Below are 22,202 nucleotides of genomic sequence, written 5' to 3' on the forward strand. Positions count from 1 at the left end.
AGAGGTAAATAGGTTCACTTCACGTCGTGACAAACTTGACTTTATTTTTCTATACACACAGCGTTTCAATGAGGCCAGTTTCAAATGTCTATTGAGTCCAAAGATAATGCTTCTTATCCGGGCCTTTACGCTGAGATACTGGGTCTCCTGTCGTCTGCTTCTTCTTGTCAGAGGCTAACTTCAACTCGGCCAGCGTCTCGTATGCCAAAAATAAAAGGAAAAGAAAGAAAACCACGTGTCAGCCTACTTGTCCCTTTGTTACTATACCAGGGAGGGGAAGTGCAGGGTCCCCGATGTAAGACATTTTGTTCGGGGTTTAAAGTGCTTGTGAGTCCAGGGGAGGGTTATAGCTGGAGGCTGCTCGCACGACAAAATACAATCACTCGTGCTCCCTCTCCTTCCTCCTGATCCAGCCCACATCCCGCTCCTGTACCTGTGAGCGCCATGCACCTCCGGAAGCGTGGCTGTGTGATATGCAGGGACGTTTGCCTCCTGGCTGTTGTTCGAGCCGCAAGCCGTCGAAACCTCGGGTCAGCGTTAGGTGGTCTTCTCCTGGTCTTCTCTCCGCTCTCTGCTCGTTCCTCTCGCTCGTACTGCCTCCGCGTCTTCCGGGTTCTTCCTCCTCTATTTCGGACCAGCAGCTCGATTTTATTGATCTACTCAGAATGACGTTGCTCGTCCAGGCAGTGCTTTCCTTGTCTCCGGGAGGTTTAAAGGCACAGTCCTCTGCACTGGGAGTGCTACCATACTAGTCGGTATCAGTTTCTGCTTTCCAGACCCCTGGCTGAAAAGAAAGGAGATGTTGGTTCTCAGAAGGGCTGGACCACCACTCTTCTTGTGTTTCCCTCTCTTCGGGTGGCTCATTAACTGGGGGTACGCTGAACCTGTGGCAACAGTGAATGCATGAAAAGACTTCCCCGCAATTCTACTAGCACCAGTTTTAGATGCCATGGTGGTACTACAGTTTTTTTTAAATTGTATCTTTTTCAGTAATCTGCTGGCAATGGATTTATAGACCAAACCTCTACATTCTGAAAGCTTTGATGATTGTCTATTGACTTCAATATTGACACTGCTTATCCCAAAGTGAATCCCTGGCTAAACAGCTAACACCTGCAATGCCTTGAGACCCTCGCAGGTGATTTTCCTCTCTTTATGAATCCTGATTGATCTAAGGAATTCTAATATGTTGGTAGTTTGACAAGTAAGGCAGATCTTGCTTCTGACATGACCCCTCAACATTTTTACAGTATCTTGCATACACCAATGGGGTTTTTAGGCTTTGGAACTGTTGGTTGAATTGAGCCACCTTCAAAGAGCAACCATTGGCCATCAAAGCTAGCCTTTAAAGTATGAAACTCCCAGACGTAACAACTGCCAAGGTCTGTTGAAGACAGAATTGTACATATTAGAGGAGGTGGAGACAGTGGGAAGATACACGGGCCCTCGTGTCCTAACTGTATTAGTGATGGGTACCACTGCCTTCTATATCTGTAGGGGACTGGCAGTCTTTACCCCGATCTTTCTCTGTACTCTTGGGATTGAATGGTATGGAGAAAACATATATAACAATTCATGCGGCCATGGAGTCATCAGAGTATCAGTGCCCCAAGACGACTTGGATTGATGCCACTGAAAAGAAATTTGGGAGAAAAGTTTGTCTCCAGTGAAAACAGGTCTATGCACAAATGTCTAAACTTTTCTACATAGTTAGTATGCCCATGTGCTTGATAGCCAGAACTTGTGTTATTTCCCCCGCAGCCCAAGGAGCTAAGAATCTATTGCTCATATCATATGCTGTATCTTTGTTTGAAAAATGTAGATAGTTATGGGCAAGTAGTGGACGTAGTGTGGCTCACTGGTTAGAGGCGGCAGACCCGAGAGCAGAGGACGGCCCGGGACCAGGGTTCGATTCCTGGCGCGGCAGGTTTCAGGACCAGGGTCAGCGGACTCGATAATTCTCTCGCCTCGGTGCCCACTCTGATCAGCGATCACGCTCGGCAACTCTGGGCATTAGCTTGCCTCATCTTCACTAACGGCCCCACCAGACCGCCGGGGATGCCTGGTCTCACCCTGGAGATACCTATTAAGGGACCATCTCTCAGGGAAGCCAGGAAGGGTTTCGCAGCGGTCGAAGCGCCTTGGGACCCTACGGGTAAGTAGTGCGCTATATAAATGCCAATACATTTACATTTACATTTACAAGTAGCATGACTGGTCTCTCGCATCCTTTTTGCTCAATAATGACTATGTTGCTAGCAATGCAGGGGCTATTCTCTTCCTCTAACCGGTGCCATCAGAACAGTAGCTGTAATAGTCAAACACCAGTAAATTCCATTCTTGTATATATTTGAACTACACTTGTATACACAATTTGTCCATTTTAGTTCCCTAGTCAGATTAACCATCTCTTTGTGTTGTAGGAAGGGATTGGGGTAAATGGGCCTGATATTAATAGTCACTGTCTTCTATTGGTTATATTTCTGCATACTTAGTTAAGGCTGCTGTAAAAGTGCAATTGAAGTTCTGTGTTTAGTCTTCATGTCCAATACCTTTCTGTGCATGTTCCCACGTTTTTAAAAGGATCATTCAGTATTGCAATTGTAATCCACCTAAAGTCCTTCCGCGGAGTGGTAGTGTAAAGTTTGTGTTTGTTCGTGTTGGCTCTACTAGAATGAATCTGGATTGTCAAGAACTCAGTTGGTGTCCTGTAGTAGTGTTGCCCTTTCTTGTCTAGAGCTGTCAGAAGTGTTGTTTCTGGTTTGCATAAGGCTTTCTATTTGGCAGATGTGTCGGTCAATGCCTCATGCAGTTTTGTTATTTTAGCCACAAATGGCGTGAGCAGGTCTTTTGCAATTTTCTTTAGATGTTTTTGTCTTGTTAAAACAAATTTTAAAAACAATACCTATAAAATGGTTTATTTACAGCGCTTCATGCCAGGCTCCTACCTTTCCTAATCGATGTATATTACAGGTTTTACTATTGCCTAGTTCAGTGGTGCTCCAGTTGAAGGCCTCAGAATGCTGAAATACTTAATTGTCATTAGTAGGATTCATACTCCTGAGAATTCAATATTGAGCATTTATCTTGCTTGCTTTGTATACATTTATCATTTAAACAGTTAATGCTGTGTTTTATGTTATTTTCCTGTCTTTGATTGCCTTTCATTTTTGCTTTAATGAAGCAAAAATACTATACTCTCATTTAAATGTCCTTCTTTCATGGTTTCCACCTGCACACGTATATTACCTTGTTTTGCTTTTGCTACCACTTGGGCCACATGGTCTGCCTTTCAGAGCACTAATAGCTAGAACCATTAAAACAGTCCATAGAAATTGTGCTATGTTGAATTCGCTTTTCTTGGGGCTCACTGTTTTTGAATTGCCCATTAATTAGTTATTCTCTCGTCTGCTCACTTCTCTCTTATCAGTAGTGAGATTTGTTCAAATAAAATCATGCACCCAGGGAACACAGGGTATGTATATGAATTGCTATTGAGTTTGTGTATTTTTTTCTGTTACATGCATTTTAATTTCCATTGTAGGATCCTCTGGTGGTGAACCTTTCTAATCCTGGACCTCTTACATCGGCCATGGTTTCATTTCTGCATAGCATGAAGGATTCCGGGAAAGGACCTCTGTCTCCAAAAGTGCTATTCAGTCAGCTTTGCCAGAAGTAAGGTTTGCTTGTTTAACACATTATAACATTTTGTAATCAAGAACCAATCTCATAAGATCAGTTCTTGTCATGATTGGCATCTATCTTCGAACATGCTTTGCTATACCTGTAATAATAACCATAATAACATATGTTCATTCAATAAAATGAATAAACAAGTTTGGAGGGAGAAGGTGGACGTCTTATGCAGGTCTAAAGAATATGTTTTAGAGACTAATAGTTAAATTTTTATTTTGGCCAGCTGTGTTCAGTTTAGTTGCACAAAACAACATCTACAGGTCCCCGACAGACTGAGCATTAGGGCGTGGTCTGAAATGCTCCTACGTAAATATTGAGTGGCCCCCCACCAGCTGATCTGATGATGTGGAACCCGGAGATAATCCAGGTGGGACAGAGATTTCATGGCATTGGCTGCATAGGAGAACTGATTTTGCTCTGGATGTTGCACCCTCCAGAGGTCAGCCACTCCAGGTGAGCCCATGAATGTCACCAAACATGTATCTGATCTCGGTGGGTGCCATGTCTGAATAATCCTATCTCAATCGCGTACTAAGTTGAGAAACCCCCAGAAGAGTGAGAGCATCTCGTACTGCCACTAACCAGCCCCCATTCTTGCTAGGCCCTTGGTCTGCAATCACAGGGGAAAATACCATAACACAGTGATTAGGAGCAGCCCATTCCAAGTACCAGATGCGGCTGCCGACAACTATCTTGGGGTCGCCCAGGTCTGGGTGCTGTAGAATGGGACAGTTTTACACATCTAGATCCCAACCCCCCTGGAACCTGGGGAGAACACCACATGCTCCACCAACTGGTACCTCCCCCTATTGAAACAACCACATTTGTTGCCCACCAGGTGGGTCTCCTGCAGCAACACAATATCTGGGTCATACCTGGCTAAGAACTCCTTAACGATCGCCCTCTTCAGACTGCTACCTAACCCATTCACATTTAAAGAGAGGACACAGAGGCCACGTCCACCAGAACACCAAGGTGCGGACGCCCTAGTCAATCCAACTGTGTAGTGCCCTTTTAGTTTCCATACATTCCAGAATTCTTCTCATGCACCACTGCCTCGTCTGTCCAACATCCCCCAAACAAGAACCACCCTCCTTCTCACACCCTTGTGCGATGAGCCTAAACCTTCCCACACCCACAATCCCAGAGGCATCTCTTGCCCCCCAACACATGCATGTTCTCAGTCTCCCTGTGGAAAACAGAACCAGAGTCAGTGAGGGGGCAGGCCATCAGCCCGCTGAGTCTCATGAGTAATTCAGCCCACGAACTCCGCTGTCAAGGGAGTCATCACCGGCATTCTTTCTTGCTCTCACCCCTAACCCAGGGAGGAGGTCTCATTGTCCTAGGACCCCTTATCCGAGCTCCTGGCCGCCCATTTGTTGCCAGCTGACCATGACTGGTTACGTTGAATTTCACTCCCTCCACCCCGGCCCTCGCGCAGGATGCCTGAGACCTAGTGGGGGTTGAACCTTAGCCCCATCTTTGCCCGCTATGCTGCTGCTGGGATCTCATGGGCTCAGCCCGGGGGGCCTCAGCGCGGCCTGGGAAGGGGTGCCCTTTAAACTCCAACCAGTCCTATACCATTGGTACTGACCCAAAGAAATACAAACACTGCCCCTTCGTGATGTGCAACTTTGCAGGAAACATTAGCGTGTACTTGATGTTGAGCTGCCACAATTGCCACTTCACCTCAAAAAATTATTTCCGCAATTACTGTACCTTAGCAGTGTAGTCCAAGTAAATGTTTACTATCCCCCGTCCAACTGCCATGGTTATGGGTCTGAGCCATATTCAGAATGTGGCCCCTGAAACTGAGAAACTGCACCACCCTTGCTCACGGATATGCCACGGTTGGCGGAGGGTCCCCTGGCATCATGTGTGCCTCTCCACCATAAACAGAGGGTCTCCCTTCCAACACCACCAAGCCCAATCAGTCCTCCATGTACAGCTCAGGCGATGGACCCTCTGCCTGTTCCGGCACCCCCACTATCCAGACATTATTGTGGCTGGAGCATCCTTCCACGTCATCCACTTTTGCTGCCGTTGCCACGTTTTCTACCTCCAGCGTCTTAAGGCGGTTCTCCACCGTCTGTGTCAACTTCGCAAGGGACCAGTCTCCGATCCGCAAGGATCCTCTCTAGATGCCCTCCAGCCAGCCACAACACACACCACAAGGAAAGACTGGGGAGTCCTCCACCACACTCGCTACACTGTTGACGCCATCTCAGTCTCTCCCCCACTGCCACTGATCACTGGGTGTCCTCCATCACACTCGCTACACCGTTGACGCCATCTCAGTCTCTCCCCACTGCCACTGATCACTGACAGGGGCTGTCCTGCAGCCTGCATGCCGCAGCTCTGTCAGGAAACACAAGGAGATGATGGACGGAGTGCTGAACATTGCAAACACTCACCCCCAGTCACTGATGTGGGTTGAATCCAACATCATTCTTTAGCTCACTTTTCCACCCCAGTTCAGACATAGCTATATGCAAATCAGTCTTGACCCTGTGCCTCATGGGAACAGTCCAGCCCGAACTGCCAAGCCATGTCTTCCCTGGACCGGAAACAAGCATCCTGGGACCAGTTTCTGGGTAACACCAATCATCAGCCAGGCTAGCTTGAATCCAGTGGCAAAGTGAGCAAGGGACCCATGTCTGGGCATACCCTGCCAACTTAGGGCCAACAAAGCAAACACAAGGAGATGATGAACGGAGTGCTGAACATTGCAAATACTCACCCCCATTCACAGATCTGGGAATCAAGCTATCCTGGCTGAAGAGGGGTGAAACCCCGAAACCAGTCCTAGGATGCTTGTTTCCAGTCCAGGGAGGACCTGGCCTGGCAGTTCGGGCTGGACTTTACCCATTGGGTGCAGGGTCAAGACTGATTTGCATATGGCTGGGTCCAAACTGGAATGGCGAGCAAAAGAACGATGGATTTAGGCCCAGATCTCTGTACTGGGGTGAAGGTATGACATTATTCTGCATTCTGTTCATCAATAGTTCTTTTTGCAGCTCTCTCAGGAGCATGCGCAGCACACCTATCCCCCCCCCCATCAGCAGCCAACTCCCTGGCCCCGCACCAGGGGAAACGCCAAGGGGTCCCCAACTGAGGGTCCCGTGCCTCCACGCCCCTTGCTCATCAAGAACCTCCATCCCCGCCTCTGGCTGTTGGACACAGCTGTCACCTCCTGCCCCATGAAGGGCCTGATAACGGGTCTAAAGCCCCCGTGGACCTCCAGGTAGTTCCACTGAAGGGGTCCCCCTCCCACTACTGCCACTTGCTCCTTGGGGCACCCACCAACTCAAATTCGGCTCCAAAACTCTGAGCCTCCAGGTCTCCCAGGCTAATGCGAGGCTGCTCCTCCTTCACTGCCGCTGGCCAGGACCCGGCCAACACCTCCTGTCTGGGGTGATTGTATGACATTGTTCTGAATTATGTTCATCAAAAGTTCTTTTTGCATTTGACACCCCGAGTGGGACGGGTATGCTCAGACGTGAGTCCTGTGCTCTCCATGCCACTGGAATCAAGCTATCCTGACTGAAGAGGGGTGATACCCCAAAACCGGTCCTAGGATGCTTCTTTCCATTCCAGGGAGGACCTGGCCTGGCAGTTCGGCTGGACTGTTTCCATTGGGCGCAGGGTCAAGACTGATTTGCATATGGCTGGGTCCAAACTAGAATGGCATGGTGAGCAAAGAAACAATGGATTTAGGCCCAGATCTCTGTACTGAGGTGAAGGTATGACATTGTTCTGCATTCTGTTCATCAATAGTTCTTTTTGCAGCTCTCTCAGAAGCATGCGCAGCACACCTACCCCCCCCATCAGCAGCCAACTCCCTGGCCCCGCACCAGGGGAAACGCCAAGTGGTCCCCAACTGAGGGTCCCGTGCCTCCACGCCCCTTGCTCATCAAGAGCCTCCATCCTCGCCTCTGGCTGTTGGACACAGCTGTCACCTCCTGCCCCATGAAGGGCCTGATAACGGGTCTAAAGCCCCCGTGGACCTCCAGGTAGTTCCACTGAAGGGGTCCCCCTCCCACTACTGCCACTTGCTCCTTGGGGCACCCACCGACTCAAATTCGGCTCCAAAACTCGCTGCATCCAGGTCTCCCAGGCTAATTCGAGGCTGCTCCTCCTTCACTGCCGCTGGCAAGGACCCGGCCAACACCTCCTGTCCTGTCTAACTCCAAGTCCAAGGCCCACGTGTAACTCTAGGCTGGGTTGGCCTTCACTCCTTGTGCCACAGATTACTCGCGCCCCCACTGGCCCAAATCTGGCTCTGAAAATCACAGCCGCAGTTTCCTGATCACCCGAGCTAATGTGAGGCCGCGCCGCCAGCCGCCATGTTGACCTCGCTGCTCATTTATCGGCAAGTGAGCCATCCCTGGGGCCGTCCGAGTGCCGGAACCACTCTCCCGTCATCCCGGGTTCCACCGCCAGCTCCCAGGCCCCTCTGGCCACAAATTCCTGCAGGAAAAGTGTCTCCACAGGCCAGCCATGCCAGAGCACTGATTTATTTAACCAGCTCCATGAGCTTTTGACCCATGCCCACCGACTATGAGGAATCCTTGAATGGGCATTGCAGTTGCTATCAGTGAGGGATTGGGTAATGACTGTAGCAGTAAACCAGAGGGCCAAAACCAATACATACAACCACAGAACAGTCATTATGTATGGCATACCAAAAGCACAGCAGAAGAAATTGATCATTGGTGTGAGGCTACCTTGGAGGCTAAGTGAGTGTACCAGTGGAAAATCCATAATGGAGGATCCATCTAAATGTGACAATAGCATAGCATTTGGATGAAGTCCAAAAGTGAGGCCAACCCTTATGGGAATTAGAACCCATTTCTGATAACTAGAAAGTGTGACCCATTTGGGTGTAGAATCAGTACAGCAGACATATTTAGTCCTCCAAGCAACAACAAGAGCTCGAGCAGGCATGAAAGTGCAATAGTGAGACAATAATACTATTTGGTTTCTACAAACATGACATGGGCACAGCCAAATAGCAATCACAGTGCCAAATCCAGACAGATGCAACATAAGCACAACAGAAGAAAAACAACCATTTGAAAAGCCAATAGATCTTGCCTTTTGGACCTATTGGCTTTGCCAGTGGTTTTTTACATGCTGCACCGCATCCTTGTTCCTGTGCAGCATGGCTAATAAACAGTGAAAAAGCCCTATATGGTTGCATGCAATTTTTAGGTTTATGAACCTGGTGTGCATACTTTGTTTTTTTAATATCTTTATTTGCATTTTAATCATACATGGCACTGTACAGTAGGCATTAAGTGACAGATAGTACAGATTGATCTTCGCTTTTCCAGTTTCTTCCCGTTTGGGCACTTAATGTGTAATACATATTATTTTTGCATCACATTTGTATTTTGTAGGCACCAAGTAATGTGGGAGGTGAAAAGACCTCTTGTTAATCAGCTGCGCCCCCCCCCATCTCCCTCAAGGGGGCTCTAGTCTATTATATTCCACCTGGTTCTCGTGTCGTAGATGCGCCGTGTACATCATGATAGGGAGTGTTGTGGTAAATACCGGCGACTCCATGCAACAGACATGCCGTAAATATCGCTAATTAACAAGTTAATAAAAAAAGAATAAACGCCTCAAACGGTGCATGCAGGTGCCCATATTTCTGGCAGGTTCATATTCTGATACTGGTATTATTATTATTGGGGAGGGGGAGAGGTGACCGTGAATCAGCATTTGGGGTGTCCCTTTCGCGTCGGCTACCATGTATTGCCTCCTCACCGCTTCAGTGCTCTCGATTTCTTACTTCGTGGATTGCCCACTTTCCTCGTCTTCGCTATTAATTCAGCTCGGATGGTCCCAGTTAAACATCCCTCCAGGCTTCAGCGATTGAGAGCTGACACAGACCCCCAGCTCCTCTCTACTAAGCGCTCTACCCTCTGCAAAAGCCCACCTAGATACCTTTTGATTTCATGTGTTAATCTGCAGTCCCATGGTTGATTTCCATGTTAGCGCGATTCGCCTCTTGGCCAGTGCCAAAAACAGATCAATACATATATATATTCATTTTAAGCTGCTTCTTGAGAGTGATTAGGAGCTGTCTATTACCCAGGGTCTTAAAGTCCACTGACATTTCCTCCTATGCCTAAGGCACCGGATCACACACAGCCTAGGAGAATCCAGGAATGCCGGGTATTCTATAACTCTGGTATGACATTTTATATGCCTGTTCAGTGTAAATGACACTCCAGAGGGAGCGAAGGACCTTCCCATAATATCTAGGGCTCGAACATCTGACTCCCTCCTGCATGATACCATGCAGACCAGCATCGCCAGCTTCACCGAGAGTTGTTTCCTTAAGAGGAACCTATTAGGTTGCCATGTCATAAAAAAGTTCAAAACCTTGTTGTCATCCCGAGGAGCAGAGTAACACGTCTCTGGAGGCAAGGATGGCATAATCCAACGTAGGAGTCTACACACAAACGGGTGATCCCCTATCGGGGACCCTTCCACCGGCAAGTGACTAGCCGAGATAGCTGAACGGCAGGTGTTAATTGATCGGTATGCCATACCTTTCTGCACTAAGTTGGTAAATAAAATCAAAACTTGTACTACCTCGGTGCCTATGGAATCACAATCCTGTCGCACACACCAATGACCCCACCTCTTCCAAGCCGGTTGGTATCGTTTGATGGTGCCATCTGAACATGCCTTCGACAGCAGGGCCTCAGTCTACTCCAAATGTCCCATGAGCGACCATCGTCCTGTGTACCCCTCCACGCTACAAGGTGAAGTGACCCTTCCAACACCACTGGATGTGGATTTCGATCTGGATTGAGGACGAGAGTCAGGAATAGGGGGAGAGGGATTTGAAAATCCCAAGAAAGTTCCAGAAGAACCGAAAACCTGATTTGAGATTTCAGAATCAGGATGATAAACACTACTTCTGCCCGCCGACGTCTCATCTGGGCCATGACTCTGGTAATCATTACGAATTGGGGAAAGACATAGCCCTCTCCAACTCCGAGTCCTGCAGAAAGGCATTCATGGCGGCCGCCTAAGGATCTGGCCTACATCTGAAGAACCTGGGCGGCTGAGAATCTAATCTGGATATGAATATATCCACTGAAAACGGACCCAATTGGTCCTGGAGGTTGACAAACACCTCCTGATGACGATTCCAAAGACTGGAGTCCCAGAAATTATGGTATTACTAGTCTGCCACCAAGTTGTCCTGCCCTGGGAGGTATTGACCGATGTCTGATGGTCCAGGCAAAGCTGCCAAAAATTGGTCAGGAGATCCGAGAGGACCTTGGACCGAATACCCCCCCAGGTGGTTTATGTACCAGACGGCTGAGATGTTGTCTATCTTTAAGAGGACGCAGCATTGGATCCTGTCTCACGCCCAACAGCGGATCCCAAAGGGCCCTGCCAGCAGTTCCAAACAGTTGATGTGTGACCTCTGTTCTTCAGGAGACCACAACCCTTCTGTTGAAAAAATCTGTACACTGCGCTCCCCAGCCATATCTTCTAGCGTCGGACTCTATATTGAGATCCGGAGTAGCGCCAAATTGTTCTGCCGTTCCATGCTTCCATATGTGAAAGCCACCAGAGGATCTCTTTGCTTGGGTCCTCCGAGAAGACCACCGACTGAGAAAAAGAGAATCCCTTACGCAAGTGTGTCACCTTTAAGCGCTAAAGTGCAGGCAGTCTGCCGCAAGGACAGTCTCTGTCTTGTTAGCGTTCACCGCAGCTCATGTCTGATCTTGGCCATCTTCCTCAAAGGGAGACTTAGCATAGCCTCTGTGTAATCTATGAGGCAACCCAGAAAAACTGCTCTTTGTGCTAGAGTCAAAAGGGATTTCCTCTTGTTTATGACAAAGCTGAGGTTTTCGAGCCAGTAGACTGCTATTTGTAGTTGGGACGATAACTGGTGGGTATCTTCCGCAAGGGGAAGCTTGTTGTCCAAATAAACAATGAGGCGGGTCCCCTCCCCCCTGAGGTGCTCTCTGGTCTGAGGACCATCGTGAAACACCACAGAGCGAAGGAGAGATCAAAGGGCAGGGTTGTGAACTGAAACAACTGGAACCAGAAGAACTGGCAGAAGCACCTATGTGGTGGAATGACCAGGACAATTAGGTAAGCATCCTTCAAGTCCAGGTGGACCATCCAATATCTGGGGTGTAAGACATCGCGAAGGAAGTGGATCCACTCCATTTTGAAATGGTGATAAACCAGCCACTCGTTGAATTCATGTAAATAGATAACCAGACTCTGCCCCCCATCAGCCTTGTTGGTCAGGGAAATATTGCATATGAAGCCTTGTGGAAGGGAGGTGGTAGGAAAAATAGCTCCCCTGTCGTGCAGTGAGGTAACCTCTGTGCCCATCAGATCCGCCTCATGTTGTGAGAATTGCAGTGGCCTTGGGGGTGTAACCTGACAGGGTTTTCCGCAAAACTCTATATGAAACCCCTGAATCGTTTCCAGGACCCACTCATTACTTGTAATTGACTTCCAAGCGTGGAAAAAAAATGCCAGACTGCCCCCTACTTGTACAAGGGAAGAAGGGTGAACACTCACTGGAAATAGAGTCAGCATTGATTCCCTTATGTCTTCGGCCTCGGAATCACCGTCCATGGGTCTGGTACAAGTTACTAAAGTGGTCTTAGTATTGCCCGCGTCTGGAGACTTGCCCTCTTTGGGGATTCTGTTATGAGTATTGGCCGGCTGAGCGGCCCCTGCCTCGACTGGCCACACGGAAAACCCATGAGGAAAAAACTATTTTTAATGAGGGCTGAGCCTCATCCAGGGAAGTAAATGTATTCACAAATTTCCCTAACTCTTAAAAAAAATTGGCTCACCAAAAGCCCCCCTTGCGCCACTGATTCTGCCTCGGAGTCTGCCTAATCCCTTGGGGTCCACATTAATGACGAAAGAGCATCCCCGCTGGGTGGACAGAGCGCAATTGGCATTTCCCATAAAGGCGAGAACATATTGCACCCACCCGGAGAGGACTTCCGGGGATATCAGAGATCCCGAAACCTTGGCGTCCTCTGCCATGTCTGGAATCCTGGTTAAGGGGCCTAGAGCGTCTAGGAGCTTATCCTGGCATTACCACGAGGACATTCTGATGTCCTTGTTTAGGTCTTTGATGAGCTTGGCCAAAAAGGTGGTCATTTTGGGGTCCAGCTCTGGTGTCATGGCTACCTTGCCATCTAAAGATGGGCGAGGGCATTCTGCTTTTAGGCATTTGTGTGCCTCTTTCCACAGTGGGGTTCTGATCCGCCTGCCACATAATTTGCTACCTTGGTAGAGGGTGCCCACTCGGAGGAACGGGGATGTATGAGTTCCAGAGGGTCCAGCATGCCCAAGGAATTATTATGGGGGTAGGGGCCAGTGGCTAGGGGTGTAGGAGAACAGTGCCATGGATGGAGAGGTTCAGCCTTGTTGTCAGTGTTCCTGTGGGCATCATTATCTGGGGGGGCGTTGAGGTTGAATCTGGTATTTCCTATGCCTCCTGGTACGGTGGGAGGCTGGGACTGGTTCAAGGATCCATGGCTGCCATGGCTTCTTCTAATGGCTGATATATCAAGGCATCAACAGTGTCATAAGATTCATCATCCCAAGGAAAGGCAGTCAAGGCCTCCTCGGGCATCTCCCTCTAGTTCTATGGCGACTGTCCAGGTGGGAGGTAACATAGGTAGATAATGATAGTGGAGTTTCAACAAATAAAAAGCAGAGCGCAGCTCGATGTTGAGCGCCTAGAACATAGAGCTCAGCGCAAAGTGCTAACAGGCTAGATTGGTCGACTTGAAGCTGGGGAACCGGGTTCGAGTCTCGGCAGGGATGCTTAACATCCTGTGATTCTGGGCACATTACGTAATCTCCCCACGCGTAACAAAAATTAATGTGTCCATCTGTAACTAAAGTGGTGCTGCTGTATAGTTTGCATTACATAAAACTCCCCACAAAAAATGTTTAGGTGCTGGGGGGGCCAGCGGATCAGTATTGGGCAGAGGCTTACGTTCTTGGCACCAGGGACACCCCTCCCATCCCATCCCATCCCATCCCCAGGGTATTATTGTCAATCTGGGGTGAAGAACAAGCCAGCTGGGAGCATGTCCCTTTCCAGGCTTCACAGCCTGTTGCACAGCAGTGCAGTCCCCAGTGGGGTGTAAGTTAACACTCACTGACACTACTAGCCCTTGTGATGGGCATCAAATCTGTTCAAAGATCAGGCTTACAAGCCTGTACAGAACCCAGCCGAGACTTCACTCTCCAGGGGCAGGGAAAAACTGAGGCAGGTTCCACACGAATTTGGCTCCCTTCTACCGACAGAAATTCCAAAATCGTATGTCGTGAACCATAGAACACTTCGCTACCACAGCTTCACCTAGTGGAGGGATGACCTCCTTCCCCCCCGCACTCTGCCTCTACCAGGGAAATTAAATTCAGTTGCGTAGGGGAGCAAAGAGAGCCCGCAACGCAAATAAGCATGCACACAGATTTAAAACCACTACAAAGTATGCACCATGCAAGGAGAGAAAAGAAAAGGCACTTATCTGAGCTGCGAGCAGCGACAAAATAGAAGATGGCGACAGAGGTGAAGGACTATGATGGCAATGCTGACTACCTCTGATTGGAAACCTATTGGATTATGGGACTGTTTGCAGATGCTTTTGTTTTTACCATTCCCAATGTTCCATGGGAAATGTGGTTCATTTTAAGAAGTAAAAATGGGTTCTGTTAAATGAAGTGGAGAAAGTTAAAAATTATCCTCACCTCTGGCCCTGACAAAATTGCAGGCAAGGCCCTAGATGACTTGTCTTAAAACTGATTGATGCATGGGAGAGCAAGTGAAAGGGCAAATCGGTATGAAACTTTAAACGCACTGAGAGCAGCTCAAAGGAAAAACATGCTGCTGAAAGTAGAACTTTTATAATGTTTAGGGAAACATTAACTGGGAAAAGTGGGAAAACACAGAGAATGGGGAAACGTATCCACTCTCATAGAGTGCTTTTAGAAAAAGAAAAAAAGGTTCCCAAAAAGCTGATTTTTCCAAGAATAAAAGGAGCCAATCAGAGATACGGCCAAAAGGTAATGCTCCACAGGAGGGACAAAGACTAGATAAACTGGCTAAATCATATAAAACCATTGAATAGAAAGCAAGAAAATAAGAGTGAGAAAACAAAATCCCAATGGAAAGCAATGGGTGGAGTTCCTTTTTAGGTCGGCTATCAACATTTCCCCAATAAGTCTTTTGTAAACAGACAGCTGTGCTCTCTGACAGGTTTCAACCCAACAGTCACCATCCGAGGTCCATGCAGATGTGACATGAATGGGACTTCAGAGCAGCCTTAATCCAAGGTCCTCCTAGATCCAACATGAACTCAACCAGAGAAGATACACCTAGAAGCAACAAGAGTGCATCAGCAGAACAAAGCTCGTGCAAATGTGACATTAGCTGTGGTATTGTTGAGGGAACGAAAAACAGGGCAGCCAACCAACAAGGTAGGGCATTCACAGCAGGAATACGTCCACAATATATGACCCACCCATAAGTAGAGCTCCCGGTTTTCTGTTTAAACAGATTTTTACATATAAGTACAGACGGAAAACGATTCTTCCTTTGTCTGTATTTATATGTAAAAATGACAAAACACTAGAAAATGCTGCCGCACTGCCCTGCTCGAATCCAGAGTTATCTTGCCGCGTCCCCTTCCTGCTGCTGGAAATTCCTTCCCGGGCACACACACACCCGCACCCGAGTACTTCACAGGTCTTTTGAAGACCATTTTCTTGTAACAAGGCTTTGTTGTGTTTTCACCGCTTCTTACAGCCCCTGCATCTCCACTCTGCCTAATGAGGGGACAATCAGCTCTCCCCCGAAATTTTTTCTCAGCCTAACCCAAACCCCCCCCCCCCCCCCCCCCAATTCAGCTCTAGTTGCGCCTCTGGGTAGGATTGAATCTCGCGGACATGGGTGGTGTGAATTGCACTGGACAGGGTGAGTACGTTTCTAGGTTGTGCATTCTGCATACCCGGCTGGTGGGTCAGCCCTGCACAGACAGAGGGCGTTATAAGGGACTTATCACCGCAGTGGGGGTGGTGTGCCTAGTGCCTCTAGAAGATCTCCTCTGGGTGGATTTCTGCCAGCGGGAATCCACTTGGCAGGTTTTGAATCGGCTCGTGCCAGTTTCCTGAAATATCCGCTTGTAACACAAGGCTGGATTTTAATCTTCATTTATCTTGAGAAGGATGCGCGCTGAACCTGTCTGACACTTTCCTATTACAGCGGATCAGGAAGGTGTGATGATCGCCCCGGGTGCTTGGAGGGTCTTCTGATGCCGCTGCTGATATTACCCGGATATAATACATTAATGCCGGGTAAGGATTGACGGGCCCCTTCCCGGAATCAATAGAGCACGTGTTGTTAGACAATGGTGCGACACCGCACAACTGCAAAGCACATGTAGAGCTTAGTTTTTATCCAGACTGAAGTTTTCAGTTATTGCTAAACACCCTTATTGACTGAATTATTTTGAGGTTTATTGGAGGAATTTTTGTTCTCCAGATTGGTGGATGTGGACTGAGCCCTGTATTACACTGGTGAACCGTGCACCACGCCGGTGAGCCGTAAACCAGGCTGTGTTCTACAGCACACTGGTGAGCTCTGAGCCCCGCTCCACAATGGTGAGCCCTACACCCTGCTGGTAATCCCTGCACCACACTGGTGATCCCTGCAGCACACTGGTGAACCCTGCAGTACTCCGGTGAACCCTCTCCAGATTGGCGGATGTGGACTGAGCCCTGTATTACACTGGTGAACCGTGCAATACGCCGGTGAGCCGTGAACCAGGCTGTGTTCTACAGCACACTGATCCCTGCAGCACACTGGTGAACCCTGCAGTACTCCGGTGAACCCTGCAGCGCGCTGGTGAACCCTGCAGCACGCTGTGTTCTACAGCACACTTGTGAGCCCTGTACCCTGCAGCACACTGGTGAGCCCTGGAGCACACTGGTGAGCCCTGGAGCACACTGGTGAGCTCTGTGGCACACTGGTGAACCCCTTGTACACCTCAGTGCTTAGTCCACGCAGTCTCCCTGACTGATCACACATTCCGCAGATGCCGCCTCTGCATTTGGCAGGATGCAGATGAATTAATTGCTCGCCGCTGATATCTGTCCCGTCAGGGGCGGCTCTAAGCTCATGGCGGCCCTGGGCAGGGAGCGTAGGTAGCGGGCCCCCGGAAGAGGGGGTCTGGGCGGGGTGGAACCCCCCCAGAGCTCAGGAAGGCTTTTTAATAAAACGTCCAGAAAAGGCGTTAGATGACCAGTACCTGCGGCTGCTCCTACCCTTCCGATTTTGTCTCAGAACGATAAAATTTAGGAGGAGGATGGTATATTGTGACACACGACATGAGGGACTGGCACAGACGGCTGCAGTGCCAGGGCCATGACAGGGGCCCCGGACCCACAGCCTCCCCACAGAGAAAGAATCAGTGGCCTCTTTGCCCGGAACATCCCTGCCAGGGGCCGCCACGAGTATCATTCTGCTCATGGATATCATAATTTCTTTGTTCTTGTTTATGGTCGTCAGCGCCTGTTTTACCTAGTGCATCAGCAGTACTCTGGCAGGAGGGTTCTCCATCTTTAGGTTTCCCTTGGGCGATAAAGTTCAGGATTGCTCCTTCCTGTGACGCTATGAAAGCCTGCTGAGCCGCCTTTCTCTTTCGTTTCGAATAACCAGATTTGTGTACTCGAATTCTCTTCATTTTGCTTGCAATGTTATATACGCCTGTACCAGCGGGCCAGCAGTGGGTAGGGAAAAAAGAAGCCAATCCGGAACCAGGAGGAACGCAGGCGCGGAGGCCCATGAAGTGGGGGGGGGGGGGGTGTCAGGGTGTTCGGAAGTGGAACAGTGCCGGAGGCCGCCAAATCCCTGCCAGGGGCCGCCACGCAAATATGTATCCATCCTCAGAGGATTATTATATTAAGGATATATATTGGTGTGGCGGCCCTGGGATTTGGCGGCACTGTGCAGGTGCACAGCTTGCACATTCCTAAGGCCTCCCCTGGTCCCGTTGTCCGTGCAACATGGTTTCTGCCTTCTTTTGGGACCGTTCCACCTGACAGGAAGAGACAAGATAAACGCATTGAAGGCACCACAAAAATGCAATGGCACATCAGAATCTTGCATGAGCTCGCGGACAGCACTGCACAAAACAATGCACTGTGGTAGGCAGGCAGCACGCACTGACAGAAGCAGATTGGGGCACAATGAGTGTCACTTGCTTACCCCTATCGGTATGAGCCTAAATCAGGGCCACTGGAATTATGCGAGTGTGTGGCAGTGGAGTTTTCGCATAGTTATATATTTGCTGAATTTGCTACATAATCCAATATCTATTGCATAATTTGAAGACTTATACAAGAAACAAATGTTTCTCGCTTAGATGTTTCAAAAGTTATTAAAAACGCAGATTTCTAGCTGGCTTTAGATGGAAATACAGAAGCGCTGGCACATGTTTGCTCCTGATAAGTGCTTGTTCTCTATCCTAAAGTGTTTTTATAGCAGAACTGAGAAGCACAAGTACTCTCCTTCTCAAATTACTCAGTACCTGACCATTTAAAGCACTGCTAAAGCCACAACAAATCGCTAGTTTAAGTGAGCACATGTGTGCATTGTCAATTTAAATAAATGTGGAAAAATACTAGCTGTAGTGTCTATCGTCTTTTGCTTGTGGCAAACATAAATTAGATAAATACAGAAAAAATGCCCCAAAAAAAATATGGATAAATAGAGACGTAAATGGCAAAAAAAATAGCATAAAACCTGGAGCCCTACTCATAAGTAACAGCTGTCGATGTGTTGACTCCAACCAGAAGAGTATTTTTTCCTCATCTCATGTTAAAGGCTGGTTGGCTTAGCGTTCTGCCTCCGTTGGAGTAATTGCATTGAAATGGATGAAGCATCGTTTTATATCTCCAAAGATTTTTGTTTTATTTTTGCACTGCAGCAGACTTTTTATTATTTTAATCAGAACTCAAATGTCAAGCCAGTCCTATTGGCAAAAAAAAATAGCATAAAACCTGGAGCCCTACTCATAAGTAACAGCTGTCGATGTGTTGACTCCAACCAGAAGAGTATTTTTTCCTCATCTCATGTTAAAGGCTGGTTGGCTTAGCGTTCTGCCTCCGTTGGAGTAATTGCATTGAAATGGATGAAGCATTGTTTTATATCTCCAAAGATTTTTGTTTTATTTTTGCACTGCAGCAGACTTTTTATTATTTTAATCAGAACTCAAATGGCAAGCCAGTCCTATTGGCTTTGCCAGTGCTTGTTTCTCTAGCGCCCGTAAAATATGGCCAATTCCCATATTGTTTTAACGTAGGTTGGTATAATATGTTTTGTGTATATGAAATTCTGACGTCATACCCGCAACCCGAGCTTGAAATTCTCAACTCGCGAAAGCAGCCTCGCGAGCACTCGGAGCTTACCTAGGGAGGCTTCGGAACAAATGGGCGGAACTTTCGAGAATCCTGTGCAGCCGCTCATGTGGAATCCGAAAAATGTGACCTACATTTTCTTTCAGTGCGATTCCACGCTGCTCCCCACCACCCGTGACAGATCCGGTCCTTGCGAGTATGAAAGTAGACTAGAGTATATTTTATGGTATTCTTTATAAATGTAGTTGAGTATGGTATTAGTAGCTAACGCCTACTGTTCTGCCTGTATATCCAAGCACCATTGGGAAACATTCGAGTGGGAAGATGTGCGTGTCTTGGTCCATATCGCCGGTGATTCGAGGTGCTTTTTTGCAGGTAGTTTCGTGGCGCATTGTGTGTAGAAGTACACTATTTACGTCAGGTAACTGACGTCTCGTATCGTGAGCCAGAACTCCAGATTAGAAGGGACGTATTGAGGCCAGTGTTTTGGCCTTCGTAAATAATGACTGTACGCTAGCATCTGAGTGATGGGCATTATTACTCACAATTGAGTTGTGATCATTAAGTCATTTAAACCATTATGCAAAGACCTGCAGGGTTGAATCCTTCGTATGGGAACTTTAAGCTGTCACATCTGTTCATTTGACCCCGCACCGCTGCTGCAGTGGCTTCATTTTAATGATGAAAGTGAATTCTAGCAAATCGTTTGCCTACAGGCTTTGTACTTGCAACCTGATGTAGGGGGCGCACATAGCTGGGCTTTCGCTGCTCGCCAGAGGTGTATGCTTGGACCCTTTCAACGTGCTCTTTTAGGATTTTTATTTTAACAAATGTGATCCTTAGGCGGACGACCCCGGTGGCAGCAACCCTGATTAGGAAGTAGAGTTGTTGGTTCTTGAATCTTCCTTTAATATATGATTTTATTGGTCATCCTTTTTGAAGTTGTCTGTAGTATCTGTGGAGAAAGATTAAAAACAGAAAAAAACAAGCATTGGCACAGACAATAGGTTTGGCGTTTGTCACCGACATTTGGCTTTGCTAGTGTTTGGTAATGGTTTTGGTAAAACTGTAGACGAGGGCTTCTATTTGGGTTATAAGCACATTGTGAAAGAGCAGAATACCGTCCCCCAAACTGAGGTGAACCAGTGACTTAAGTGAGCTGACCCTGTGCAACGGGCTGTTTCCTGTGCTGGGCAAAACAAACATGAAAGACACACTAAAGCTGTCGGAAAGCCCTTATGTCAGTGTATGACAAATATATAATTTTATTAAAAGCAAAACGTCTTGCCTAAGGCCAGCCATAAATAGCAAATCTTGTTTTTGAAAACAGATATATTAGCTTCATGTTTTTGTGAAGCAAGGGCTTATTAGTATACTTTCTCGCATATACCCATCTAAAAAACAGAAGGCATAGGTGGTGGTGGTGTGGTAGGAATCTGGCGTCACCTGCATGTAGAGTGAAGCTCAGTGAAGATTAAGCATCTCCTCCAAAATAGACACCGGTGGCATTTGTGCAAAATGTCTTTGGTGATATCACCATGGCATTTCAACACTGAAAAAGGGAGGAAATAAAATCAAACTTCAGTGTTGTTTGTTTCCGTAAAATATTTTGGGATTGTTGTGCTAAATAAGTTTCGACAAAAAAATGTTGAGTTATGAGCAGTAATTGTCGCCGTTCCAGGAGAGACAAAGTGGCAGTTAACAGCATATCTAAAACTTTTCATCTTGTTTTTTTCTTGTTCATTACTTTGATCTCTTCAAGAACCCGAAAGTTAAGCAAGTGTCCACTTACGTTCATAATTAAGGCATATATAATTAGGCAAATATGAAATGGGATACAGATAGCAAACTAAATAGCTGGCTGTATACTCTGAACCCTAAAAAAACATATTAAGGTAAAAAAAATAGACTATCCCGCAGTATTACTATTGTGCGACCGTTCTTGGGCTCCCAGGGCAGTCAGTTACTGGAAATCAAATGTGAAAATTGTCATTCGTCACTTGTGCACTAGGGCCGCAATACTGTTACCTTCTAACCTCATGAACAGGTAGATTCTTGCCACCGGCATTTGACTCCCAGGAACGTGTAGTCGCCCACTGGGCGTTACTGCAGGAGCTTGAGTAAGGTTAGACACTCAGAAACAATATAACACTTTAAATGCCACTTAATCATTTAAATGTCCAGGAAGTTTTTTAATTTTATTAAAAAGGCTATTAAAGGTGTGTTCTTATTCTACAAGCAAACCACAGACATTCGAGAACAGGCCCTAAACTCTAGTGTAGCTCTTCAGTGCTATAGGAGCTAAAAAATACCTTAGCATTGCCCTTTGCCCTTTAACCATTGCTATTCTATGAGGGATGGTGCACGTCAGACTCTTTTTCAGATTAATTTGAAGGCAAAATCGAACACCTATTGGTTGTATTTGTGCAACGATTTGGTTATTGTTTCAAAGACTGGAATGTGGTAAGAAATTCACCCTGTGCACCTGCTGTGAAGCCCAAATATTTTCCAAGTACCCGCTGCTCAAAGAAAATGAAGAGCAACCAAAGTGTTATTATTTTTCCCCTTTTGTTGGTGCCATGAAATGACCCTAAGCCCAGTCACCATTGCCTAGGAGACAGTCACTGTAGTCAAAATCCAGTTGCCACAGGGGGCTTGGAAAGTAGATCCTTGCTGGAGTCCAGATTCTCTCTAGATGATCCAAAAGTACTGCTGTATTGCAGAAATAGCTGCCTGCAATTTTCCAGATGAGTACCCACAATAGGCACCCACCCAGATGTCAAGTGGACAGTGCATTCCACAACATTTTTCAGTTCTTGCCACCGTTACCCGAAAGTTGGAGCTCTGCGATCTTTCCATTTTCTTGTAATAAGCAAGCGACCAATCAACATTGCATTTCAAATAATTTCATATGTGTGAATAACCAACAATATAGTGCTTGAATCTGGAACCATCCACAAATTATGTATTTTGTTTATTAAAAAAAAAAGAAATTTAGCCAAAATTGCATCAGGTCAGGGCATATAACATGAAACATATGAACATTGTCTGCTCACGGGCATGAA

The 22,202-nt window shown here is 47.3% G+C and overlaps 1 protein-coding gene across 1 annotated transcript in view; it reads left to right on the forward strand.

Moving 5' to 3' along the window:
* USP45 (ubiquitin specific peptidase 45) overlaps positions 1–22,202 on the forward strand; it is a 2,087,971-nt gene that overhangs the window by 984,850 nt on the left and 1,080,919 nt on the right. Inside the window, exon 8 of the mRNA XM_086926622.1 lies at positions 3,545–3,675. Coding sequence (XP_086782748.1) covers positions 3,545–3,675 — 131 coding nt within the window. The remainder of the gene's footprint in view (positions 1–3,544; positions 3,676–22,202) is intronic.

Source organism: Lissotriton vulgaris, chromosome 6 (assembly GCF_964263255.1).
Source record: "Lissotriton vulgaris chromosome 6, aLisVul1.2, whole genome shotgun sequence".
Classification (NCBI taxonomy): Eukaryota; Metazoa; Chordata; class Amphibia; order Caudata; family Salamandridae; genus Lissotriton; species Lissotriton vulgaris.